Genomic DNA, 12676 nt, shown 5'->3' with positions numbered 1-12676 from the left:
AGCAGTTATTTACGTCTTCAAAACATAATTCTGTACTTTTCATTTTGTCTTTACTTATAATAAAAACATCATTATTTTCTTAAGATTTATATTTAAAAAGAGTACAAAACAAAAAGAGAAAGTTTTTTTCATGTAATGTACCATTTTAACTATCAATTTGTGATTTATTATCTTTTTCATTGGTATTAGCAAACTTTAGTTTTAGACCTTTGACCTGCAAAATGGGAATACTAATTGTGGTTGTTTTAATTTTTCATTGTGCTTTTTATTTGGTGTAAATTCATGCTTTTAAAGTTCTGAAAAGGTTGTAAAGCTGACTTGACAATTCTAGCAGACACACCTTGAAACTGACCATGCTTTTTTCCTAGCTATTACAGCTTGGATGACGTCAGCCAGGACTCCATAAACAAGTTCCTGTCCAATCTGATCGGGAAGTCTCTGGTTGAGTTGGAGCTTTCCCACTGCATTGAAGTTGGAGAGGTAGGACTTCTGATCCAGCTTTCAACAATAGGGCACATGGAGCTTGTGCTATCCAAATTTGTAACAAATCAGTTGCAGTAGCAGCCACAGTGTGAATTATTACCCTCTGAGTAATGTGAGCCTCTACTCTGTGTCTCACTTGCCTTATTTTATCTTTATTTAAAATAGGATAATCGCAGCATTGAACCACTGACATGTGGCCGAATTGCCTCCTATTACTATTTGAAGCACAAAACAGTCAAAATGTTCAAGGACCGATTGAAACCTGAGTGCAGCACTGAAGAATTGCTGTCAATTCTGAGTGTGAGTTTTATACTACTGTGGTTTTTGTATTTATATTTTATACCTTCTCTTGTAATTTAGACTTTAAGTGTTTCCAGTTTTGAAAATTTACCTGAGTCTTCAGGATGGTCTTTTTTCTTTCAAACAAAGTTTCTTTCCGTTTTTATATAGGATAATCTTGCAACAAATCTAACCATATGGCTCATTTAGAGAAGGATCCTCCTGAGTAGAATAGATGCTGTTGATCTGTGAGCCAAAATTAGTGGCATATTTTGCACTGCCCAGAGCAAGCCTGGTGACGTCTCCTAGCTGAGATTGAAACTTCCTAATTTTTTTGGTGGTTCTTCTTGAGTACTAACTCTGATGTTACTAAAGAGGCATTTCATAAGGAACTATATGACTAAATTCTGTTTCAAATTAGCACTAAGAAAGCTCTTTAATGCCCATGCCCATATTCCCATCTCTCACCTTTCAAAAAGAAAAAAATTAACAATATGTATCACGTATACATCTACTTTATGCTTCTATCTCCATTTTCCCCAAAAGGTGGAAGGTCAGAGGTGTATCATTTTGCCTGCAAGTTGACTGGCCAGTGGGTTTCAGGGATCCACCTCTCTCTGTCTCCAAATGCTAGGGTTACAGGTGTATGCCACCATGTCTGGCTCTTAATACAGATGAAAGGTATCTAGGTGAAGTTCTTGGTGCTTATATAGTAGGAACGTTACCTACTGCTCCATATCCCCAACCTACAATAGTATTTTCTTAAGTCTAATTTTATCCATGATGAAATTCTCTTCACTTCTGGGGCTAGAGAGATGGTTCAGCAGTTAAGAACACTTGTTGCTCTTCCAGTGAACAGAAATTTGGTTCCTAGCATACACATCAGGCAGCTTATAACTTGATGAAATTCAAATGCCAGAGACTCCAACACTTTCTTCTAGCCTCTGAGGACATTTACACACAGGGCATACATTTACAGAAAAAAATACAAATAAATCAATAGAGTGTATGTGAGTACACAAATAGCTGTACAGATTGAGCAGGTATTTATTTAGGGATATATATATATACATATATGTAATAGTTAAAAATAGAGGCATGAAATGTAAGAGAGCAAAGGGAGAGGTGCATGGGAATAATTGGTAGGAGGAAAGGTAAGGGGGAAAACAATGCAATTTTATTTTAATTTAAAACATAAAAATATTTTTAAAATGTAAAATTTGAAAAAATTAAACTTTTTTTAAGAAAGTAAAAATTTTCATTTTTAAGCTTTATGTATTTATCCTATTGTTATTCAAAACAAAAATTATATTAATTGAAATTTTTCTTTTTTCTCAGAAATGTTACAATATTTTTGTTATTCACAGAGCAGGTTCAATTTTGACATGTTTCTAGGTGTTAGAAGCTGACCATAGGATGAAACAATATCAAAACATTGATCCACAAAAATCTTTAAAAACTTATGAGCCTATCATCACCCTTAAGTTATTATCAAGGAGGTTTCTTTTTTTTTTTTTTTTTTTTTATTAGATCTTTCATTTACACTTCAGATGCCATCCCCTTTCCCCATTCCCCCCCTTAGAAAACCCCTATCCCATGCCCCCTTTTCCTTTTTGCATTTATACATTTTTTTAAAAAATGTTAATCATAGGCTTTATAAGTTTGGTATTGTTCAATCAGAGGTGTAACCCACTACCCAACCTAGATATATCTACTATCTTTGACTGGTGGAGATTCATGAACATCTGCTTCCCTGTCTCCCCCCTCTATCTCTCTTTCATCACCTAGCTTCTCCTCTCCTTCTTCTTCTCCTCTTCTTACTCCTTTTCTTCCTCTCAGTACTCCTCCCACCTTAGCTCCTTCTACACATCACCCTTCCTGTTAAAAGGAAACTTTTCTCTCAAAATACAATTAGAGCATAATTATGCCAATTTGTACCAGTGAGGTACAAGATAGTCCTAATACCCAGTCCATCCTTTTGTTGACCTACCAGCACCTCTGTCATCTCTATCAAGGAGGTTTCTTAATTGTCTTTAATTCCTCTTTCCTCCTGTTGGAGAAGATAATTATGAAGACACGCTCAGCCATATGTTTGTCTTCATAAAATAAATTGGAATTCGTATCATTTATGTAATTATTTATATATTTGTACTTTTCTGAAGAAATAGAATTTCTTGTTGACTAGGAATATAATTACTTTATTGCCTTTGTAGTACTTAGAAAAAAGAACCCTTTCTTCAGAAGCGAAAGAAAACATCTAACCAGTGCCGTCTTATACTTTCTCTCAAAATTTTTGAAACTAAAAACTTCAACTTTTCAGTATTGCATAGTGGAAGATTGTCATGATTGATTAAAAACAAATCCACACATTGGTCCCATTTGTTTCTTATCTTCTACTTCCTACTCTCTGGTCTTTTCCTCTTTTATCAGGGTGATTTGGAGGAGCCCAGTAGTTTTCAGAATGGTACTCCACATTTCACCAAAGCATATAGGCAAAAGGAAGCTTCTGAATTGGAATGTGGCGCTAAATTCTTCCATTTAATATAATAAACAAGAAGCTTAGCAGAGAGGGATTCCCTAGATATATCAAAAAATGTTTATTCTCTATGTGTTCTTTTTTCCCCATGCTCATCTTTTTTATGTTTTTTTGTTTTTTAATTGTGTATTTACAGAGTGTGAGGCCCTTGTGATCAGAATATAAAATTTTAGGTATTACTGTAGGTAATAATGGCTGGAGAACCAGGGTTCCTCACACCAGGCTGTGGGTAGTTGGCTGGGAACACCCGGGGTTCCTCCAGCTGGAAGTTAGACCTGGCTGCTGTGGCTCCACAGCTCCTCACAGCCCGGCCCCAAAGACACATGACACACAAGAGAAAGTCCATGGGTTTTTACAGGCTTTAATGTCATGGCGGGTGGTGGATGTATCTGGATGCACACACACCACACACCACACACACACACACACACACACACACACACACACACCCTCCCTCCCCCAATAAAACCCAGGGCAGTCCTGGGTTAAATAGGGAGGGACAGAGGGGGGAGAGGTTGGAGAGGAATGCTTAATTGACTCCACCCTCTGGCCTTCAGGTACCTCATTAGTATGTAAAGCACTCTAGGGCCTGAGGCTTGTTTATCACGCCTTCCACCTGTGTCCTACTGACTGAAGAGTGCAGGTTGAATGGAGATTAGACCTCATGTCAGGCTGGACAGTATTACAAATGAACTTCTTCATACACAGATGAACTGTGGTCTGTGGCTGAGTAACACTTAGACATAGATCAGAGCACTGGTTATCTGAAAAAACCTTTAGAGACAAAACAAATGCATAGTCTATCCTCCAAGTTAATTTCTTCTACTAGGGATATTTGTTGTTAATATTTCACGTTCAAAGGATGTTTAAGAGAATACCAAATGGCCAAAAGTCAGTGAGTAAAGCCTAACAATGTGGGTTGTGGGTCACTGTACAGGTTCTCTAAACAGAAGCACTTTTACTCTAGGGATGTGATCATAATTGAGAAGTGATTCCATCAGATCATACTTGTGTAAAATCAAGTCGTCAGTTCTGTTGAGATACATTGTAGACCAAGGATGCATACTTTCAAGCATCAGAATAAGTCCACTGTCAGTGAACTAAAATAAAAGATGGACATGTGACCATCCCATTTGGTCTGTGTGGGACCAGGATTATTTCTCTACAGACCAGGGAAGGCAGGGATACAGGTGTCAAGATTAAACCAACCTGACATTTGCATGCCTTCCCTGTCTCTTTAACTTGTAGGTGCTTAGAAATATTTTTACCCTTCAGAATATTCTGGACTTTTCTCTTTGGAGAATTGAAGCCTATTAATATATCCTATTATAATTTCTGCTGATTATTACACCATTCTGTTAAAAGCATTATTCTAATACTGTTAAGAAAAATACCCTTTTGCTATATTTTTCTTGTAACTCCTCTTGAGACTTTTACTTGCTTTTCTTTCCCAGAACTTGATTGATTGGCTTACACTCCCCAGTATGATTGTTTGTAAACTATAATAAGAGAGCCATTGTGGGTGTAAGGCTAAAGATTCTATTGATACTATTCTCCTCACTAATCTTATTCCACAGTAGAAATATACTTGTTTAAATTGTACCCATCAGATAAAAAACTAGTTTTGAGTACCTACATGATTTGCACTTTATGTACATTATTTCAACAAGCTTTGTAACCATATAATGATATAATCATATAAATAATTAATGTCACAATAGTAAGTTCCTTTATAACTCATAGAAAGTAATTTCTTAGAGCTCTCCCCAATATCTAACTTTCTCTTCTAGATACACTTTACTTTATCCTGTGGGCCATTTCTATCAATAAAAAAAATTAAATATTAAATTTTAAGGTCATGTACCTTTAAAAAACAAACAAGAGTTAGTTTTAAAGTCATGTGTGATCTTATAACTATTGAATACAAATGTTAATCGCTGGTAAAAATAATCATTTCAGAATTCCTTGTTGAAAACATATATTTGAAGTTTTTAACCATCTGATGCTATTTTGAAAAGACTGGGTATTATATAAGAACCCTTGCCAAGTCTTTTTAACACCATGAATTAATAAGCTTCATAATTAAGGCAGCTGCTTCACACCTCTATTGTTAGCCAGTGACATTACATCTGTCCTGCTCCATTGATGCCCTCCTCCTACTTATTGAAGCATTTAGCAGTTTTGGCAACAGGGATTACATAGATTGCAGTTAGTAGTCTAATTAGGTATAAGTGAAAATCCTGAGGGAAAAGTGCATTTCAAAAGTAATTTGAAGAATCTCTTAATGATGCTGGCACAACTCCAGAGCAGAAAGTGTCCATCGTCATGGCCCAGCAGGGTCAGCATTGATATGTTTGTAGGTGTTTAGACGTTAACCTATTTAGAAACAGCAATGCAAATGGAAGGTTTCAAAGTTGTGGAATCTGTTTCAACATACTTTTTACTATGTACTTCCTCGGGGTATTAATAGCTGAAAGAAAGCGAACTATATTCTAAATGTACTTAAGGACTTTCAGATTTTCAGGGTTTTTTAATGTAAGAATTAGTTGGCTATTTGTGTTTTTGTAACTGTATAGAAATATGACATTATGCTTCTATATCAATATCCAGTGCAATTAATCTTTGTTTATATGAGGCACAGGATTTTTATGCACATATGCCGAATACCCTATCTTAAAAGTTTGTGACTCTTTTATTGCCCAGAAAATACTGGAATATTGAGTAAAAGAACAGATTTTTTACATTAAAATACAGCAATTTCAATTTTTAAAGTTTCAGAACAACACAGTATATATATCAGGGAATTCTTAGATTTGTCAGTACTACTTTCTTTAAAGCCAAATGACTGTATTACCATGTCCAGTGTATAACACTTTCAGGAGGACAGCATCATAATACTTGGATCTTGTCATTTTTCTAGTTTGGCTACAAATCTTGGGAATCAAATTACAAAAACATCATTTTCCAATTTATAAGATAATTAGGAAAATAAGTGATTTTAAAGAGATAAACTTAAAACAAAATAACTTAAAATATTATTTAAAATAGTATTTTGGGGATGGGGCCTAGTTTGTAAAATGAAAGAGTTTATTAAAAGAAAAGAAATGAAAGGTTAACTTAACAGTCATACCAACAACCTCAGTGGTCTTCATCTCCACCTCACCTCACAGCAGTCACAGGGTCCCATCTGCTGCTCTTTATCCTCCATGTGGGGAATCCTGATGCGACACATTCCAAGGTTTGTGAGAAGAGTGTCCTTACCCTCTGCCTGGGGGCTGCCTGGCATCTTTGGAAGAGGCACAGATGGCAAATGTCTTTTTTACATGTATCTTTCTGTTCTCTTTATAATTCCCCCTCGGACTGTCTTCATTCTCCATTATTTTTTAGTTTCTCCCAGTATTCTAGATTTACAAGCTTTCTCTAATAAAGCAAAAAGAAGTGTTTTCTTGGTAAAAGTCTCTGACTCAGTTTCAGCTAAGTTTGTTACCATTAAAAAATCAGTGTTCTTAATCTATTAGGTTCTAAGCATAACATCTACCTGAAATTTGTCCTGTTGTTGATTTTTGTTCATTTTTGTTTTTTACTTGCTTTGGCTCCCTAATTAAGTGCATAGAAAAGAACTATCAATTACCAGTATCCTAAAAGTTGATGATTAAATAGGATTTTTAATTAAGACATGAGTCTTAATACCAAATTGTTAATCTTACATTTATAATCGCATCCAACTTTATTATTTAAAAAAATTAAAGACCTTGTCTAAAATAACAAAATATGGAAAAATCATAATAAAATATAAGTTCTACCCAATTTCAAAAAACAAGATAGAATTGAAATCTGGCCTCCCAAGCAACATATGAAATGACCTGTCTCTTTTCTCTTTGATGTTTTGTGCATTTTTTTTTCTGGAACTCTGCATATTATTTTACCATCTTATCTAAATTTGAAAAGACTATAAAATATCTGCTCATAACTGTCCATAGAAATATTTAATTATTGCTTCTTCAGATTCTGTAACTCTTCTTAAATACAGTTAAGGGGTACCAAAGAAATAGAAGTCAGACCCCTGTCTTTTAAAGGAATTTGTGTTAAAATCAAATAAAACTTATGGCCATAAAGGTGAAAGCTTATATTTGTTTGTTTTTTATTGGTTATTTTATTTATTTTCATTTCAAATGTTGTCACCCTTCCAGGTTTCCCCTCAGAAGACTCCCCAGCCCATTCTCTCTCCCTCCCTCCTGCTTCTATGAGCATGCTCCCCCGCTTACCTACCCACTCCCACTTCACTGCCCTAGCATCCCCCTACACTGAGGCACCAAGACTCCACAGGACCAGATAAGGCAATCCTCTACTACAGTAGCAACTGGAGCCATGGTTCCCTTCATATGTACTCTTTGGTTGGTGGTTAGTCTCTGGGAGCTCTGAGGGGGATCTGGTTGGTTGATATTGTTCTTCCTATGGGGTTACAATACCCTTCAGTTTCTTCAATCCTTTTCCTAACTGTTCCATTGGGGTCCCCATGCTCAGTCAGATGTTTCTCTGTGAGCATCTGCATCTGTATTGGTCAGGCACTGGCAGAGCCTCTTAGGGGACAGCTATACCAGGCTCCTATCAGCAAACACTTCTTGGCATCAGCAATAGTGTCAGGGTTTGGTGTCTGCAGATTGGGATGAATCCCTAGATGGGACAGTCTCTGGAAGGCCTTTCCTTTTTCAGTCTCTGCTCCACTCTTTGTCCCTGCATTTCCTTTAGACAGGAACAATTCTGGGTTAAAATTTTTGAGATGAGTGTGTGGCCCTATCCCTCAACTGAAGGCCGTGTCTATCCTCTGGATATGGTCTCTACAGGTTCTCTCTCCCCTTTATTGGGTATTTCAGCTAATGGCATGCCCTCTGGGTCCTGGGAACCTCTTGCTTCCCTGGTATCTGGGACTTTCCAGTGGCTATCCCCAGTTCCCCTACCCCCACCCACTGCTACATACCTCTGTTCAATTTTATGACCCTCTGAACTTCTCCCCCAACACCTGACTCCTCACACCTGATCCTGCCACCCCTTTTTTCCCCTCCCCTCTCCTTCCCATGTCCCTCTCTCCCTCCACCTCCCCTGATTATTCCCCCTTCTAAGTAGGACTAAAGCATCTACACTTTGGTCTTCCTTCTTCCTGAGGGAAGCTTGTGTTTGTATCTGGCTTTGCTACTCAACACTACTTTAACTGTTCATGAAAATATTCAGTCCAGATCAAAACATTCAAAGCAAAGACTTGCTGACATTAACTTCTCTAAAAATCAGACTTTCCAGCCTGGCAGGGTTGGCTCACATGGGATCATCAGAAAGCATTTGTCAACCTCTACTTAGATATTGCATGGGTTATAAATACATCTTTAAAAGATTGATGGAACTCTGAAAATTTTCTTTTCCAGGTACCCTGTCATGAATCATTTGACAAAGAATACAATTAATAATTTTGGTTTTTAAAAACAAATTTTTGAGATATATTCCACCTATTGTGCCACTCACACATACTTGAATGATACAATCAGAATTATTCAGTCATCTCCACTGTCAGTTTTAGGACATTTTACTGCCCAAGAAAGAAACTGCATTGCAGGCATTCACAGTGTCAGCTTAACCCCAAAGCAGTCTGCCTCCAGCCTGCCTTTGTCTGATAGGAACTTTTCTCCTTCCCATCTGTCTATAATTCTATATCCTCTGACCAGCTACTCGCACCCCTGGTCACTTAGGACTTGCCAACCACCGTTCGAGTCCCCTGTTTTTATGGATTCCACATTTGAATGAGACTCAGCAGTGTTCGTCTTTCTGTGCTTGCCTGTCTCACTTGTTTACCCATATTGTCACAGTTGATGGAATTTATTTTCAAACCTGAATCACACTGATGTTTGTATGCTATATTTTCTTTATCAATTTGTCTTTTGATGGATAGCTATGTTTGTTATGTTGTGAAAGAGCTTCAGTAAACATGGAAGAGCATGTATCAGTTTTATCTATTTTTAGACGTTGACTTCATTTTCTCTAGTTAAATATAGAAGTGAGATTGCTGGATCATCTTTTGTGAGAAGCTTCTATACTGTTCAATAATGGTTATACTAATTTATATTTCCACCTACAGTATATAAGAACTCTTGTTTCTGTACACTGCTGCCAAAATATTTCTTTTTAACAATAACCACTTTTATGTTGTGGGGGAAACTGATGGTTTTGATTTCCATGCGTTTGATTTTAAATATTTTATATTTTTATTTAGTCCTTGAAAATTGCTTGCATGTATATATTTTGATCATGTTTTACCCTCCACAGCTTCCTTGAAATTTCTCCTGAACAGCCCCTAAATTTCCCTCCCAAACTTCTTGTATTTTTTATTATATTTTTAATAAACCAACAAACCCAAAGTTGGTACTCCCCAAATGCTCATTAGTGTAAAACCACTCACTGGAGAATGGTTAACCTAAGGAGAACTAACCATTCCCTGTCCCCATAATAGCTCCGTAGCTGGGATGAAGCCTCAAAAGCCTGCTCATACCTATGCTAGGATATTGTCTGGCTTGATTTCACTCAGGTAACAACAGCTGATGTGTGTTCTTTAATGCAATAGTCTTGTCATGTACTGAAAACACTGTTTAACAACAATCCTCACCAACCCCTGGGTCGCACCATCTTTGTGCCCCATCTTCTGTGATGTTCCCTTGTCCTTGAGGGTAAAGAGTATAGCATAAATGTCCTACTTGGGGGGCTGATCACTCCACAGACATTTGTTCTCTGCATTTTGAGGAGTTACAAGTTTATATTCAGTACTGACTGCTGCAAAAAGGAGTTTCTCTGAAGGAGACTGAGAACTGAAAAGTCTGTCATCAAGGAAGTAAGTATTTAGAAGGCAGCTTGATACTGTGTCTATTTGGCAAAATAATAGTAAGATATTCTTCCCTATAAGCTCTATGAGTTTCCCCAGCAACAAGTTCTTAGTCAACTTTATAGTACCAGTCATTTGTCTCTTTCCATGGAGAGGGACTTAAATACAGTGGAAAAGTGTTTGGCCACTTCTCTAATAATGATACCATTTTTGTCCCAGGGATTTGTGTTTTCAGGTTGGTTAGTTTGATAACTTACAGGATTTATAGCTCAGTAAGACTGTTGGTGACTATTTTCCCTTATTGCCTGCCTGGCTCTTCCTAGTACTGCAAGAGCTACCCAGCAGAAATTAAGTGTAGTGTCTTCAGCAACAGGATCTTACCATGATAATCTGGTGGGCAGCCAAGAACAACAGCAATAGCTTGTATTGTACAGAAGTCTCTGGGACCTGCCACCCCAACCAACAACTTGGAGATATCCTACACTTGTCTTTTGCCCATTTTCAATGTGGCTTTTTTTTTTCTATTTTGATGTTTATGCATACAGATATTTTTCCTGTGAAGAATACCACCGCTGTTTTGATAGAAATTGCTTTAGCTATATTGCCTCCGGGTGATGCAAACTTCCAGTGCACAAAGAATCTAGTTCCATTTTTTTATTTTACACTTTACCTTCATTCATCAGTGTTTTTTACAGTGACCGTGAAGAGATCTTTTACCTTTATAATTATGGTTATTCCTAAGTATTTTTGGAGCAATTAATTTTTTTTTATTTTTACTTTTTTCTAAATAACTTGCTAATATGGCATAGAAGTGATTTTTGTATGAATACTTTTTAACTATGCCCTTTTATTTTTTTTTTCTTTCATTGGAAATATATTTTTTTCTCAATAGTACATCCTTGACTGTGGGTTTACTCCTCCCAGTTTCTCTCTATCCATTCCTTTCTCTCTCTCTCATTGGAAAAGAAACAGGCTTCTAAGGAATAATAATAACATTTAATATGAAATAATATAAAATATAATAAAACAAAAACTAACTTATTGGAATTGAATGAAACAAACAGAGCGAAGGTACAAGAAACAGAGACACATTCATTCACACACTCAGGAATCCCATAGAAACACTGTAAACTAGAAGCCATAATATATACTCAGAGGACCAGATGCAGGCCCTGTGCAAATGGACTTAGTCTCTGCAGGTACATATGAGTGTTGTTTGTGTTGATTTAGAGGACCTTATTTTATTGGTATTTTTTATCCCTTACATTCTTTCTGCTACCTTTTCCATGAGATTCCGTGAGAATGTTCCAAAGTTTCTCACTCTCTACATGTTTCGCCATGTTCAGTCGGCTTCAGAAGGAAGGTTGATGATGACAAAGCACTGATCTATAACAGAATGTCATTAAGGAGTAATTTTATTGTTATAGTTAATTCTTGTTTCTTTAAAACAATAGAACAGTAAAACCTAGGTTTTACTCTAGGTCCTAGGACTGTCTAGTTTCAAGTCTTTGGTCACCAAAACTTTGCTGAGTATAGCGTGCAACTTATAGAGGGCCTTAAGTCAAATTAGAAATTTGTTGGTTACTACTGCTAGCTTTGTGCCACCATTGCAGGTAGGACACCATTGTAGGTCACATGGTTTTTACCTGAGTTGGGTTTATATTTCTCCTTTGATAGTGTGTAGAATACCTTCCTATGCCAACAGTCTAGAACATAGGGGTAAAGACTTTGTAAGCATTAATACCAACTTGACTTCTTCATGTTCAATAAGTTGTATAGGTATTTTCTTTAGCAGTGGAGTCTTCCCATCAGTTTGTGGAGAGCAAACTATGGTCTTAGCAACAACCTGGGCTATTTGAGGATTCCAATGGGATCTTTTTGGTCAACAATTCTATTAGCTATAACCCAATTTTGGTACTGGAAATTTTATTTGGTCTCAAGAGATGACCAGTTTGGACTCTGTCTCCCTCATTATTTGACAGTTTCATTTAGGTTTCCGTACTACTCCTAAGACCACTGACAAGGGGGCCAGAGAGTAAGACACCACCACAGAAGGTCAGGTGTAGAGTTGGGTATGAGTCTGGAGAAGTGGGCTTGGAGGAAAGGAGGGATAGGTGAAGATCTGCAGTTAGCCTGCCTGCTGGAGTTGGAGGCCTATATAAAGTAATGAGTGGAAGTTAGGAATAGACCTACTAGGAATATACTGGATGTATCTTCAGATATACTGGAAGTGAGGCAGTGGGCTGCAGCAGTTATTCTGTTGCAGAACTGGAGATGAGATTAGGTTATTGAATTTGGGGGAGTGGAAGGAGTGATGAAGGTCTGCAGTTAGCCTTCTTGCTTCCCAGGCTAGAGTGACCTGTGAGTTCTCAGGGAGTGCCTGCTGGAACTGAGGACTGGGATAAAGCAATGAGTGGGAGGGGGGACTTCGGAGATCAGTGTGATCCACCAGAGATGTGTGTAGGGTGATCTGCTACAAAACTAGGGATATGCCTGGGAAATCAGATTTGGAAGAT

The 12676-nt window shown here is 37.2% G+C and overlaps 1 protein-coding gene across 2 annotated transcripts in view; it reads left to right on the top strand.

The window, feature by feature from the left end:
* Ascc3 (activating signal cointegrator 1 complex subunit 3) overlaps positions 1 to 12676 on the top strand; it is a 265284-nt gene that overhangs the window by 187262 nt on the left and 65346 nt on the right. For both annotated transcript variants that reach the window (XM_034524196.2, XM_076917041.1), the window contains 2 exons: positions 369 to 480; positions 649 to 783. In XM_034524196.2, the coding sequence (XP_034380087.1) occupies positions 369 to 480; positions 649 to 783 (247 nt within the window). The remainder of the gene's footprint in view (positions 1 to 368; positions 481 to 648; positions 784 to 12676) is intronic.

The sequence above is a fragment of the Arvicanthis niloticus genome, chromosome 20 (genome assembly GCF_011762505.2).
Source record: "Arvicanthis niloticus isolate mArvNil1 chromosome 20, mArvNil1.pat.X, whole genome shotgun sequence".
NCBI classification, from domain to species: Eukaryota; Metazoa; Chordata; class Mammalia; order Rodentia; family Muridae; genus Arvicanthis; species Arvicanthis niloticus.
The sequence above is the reverse complement of the archived record's forward strand: the minus strand, read 5'-3'. Positions and strand labels throughout refer to the sequence as shown.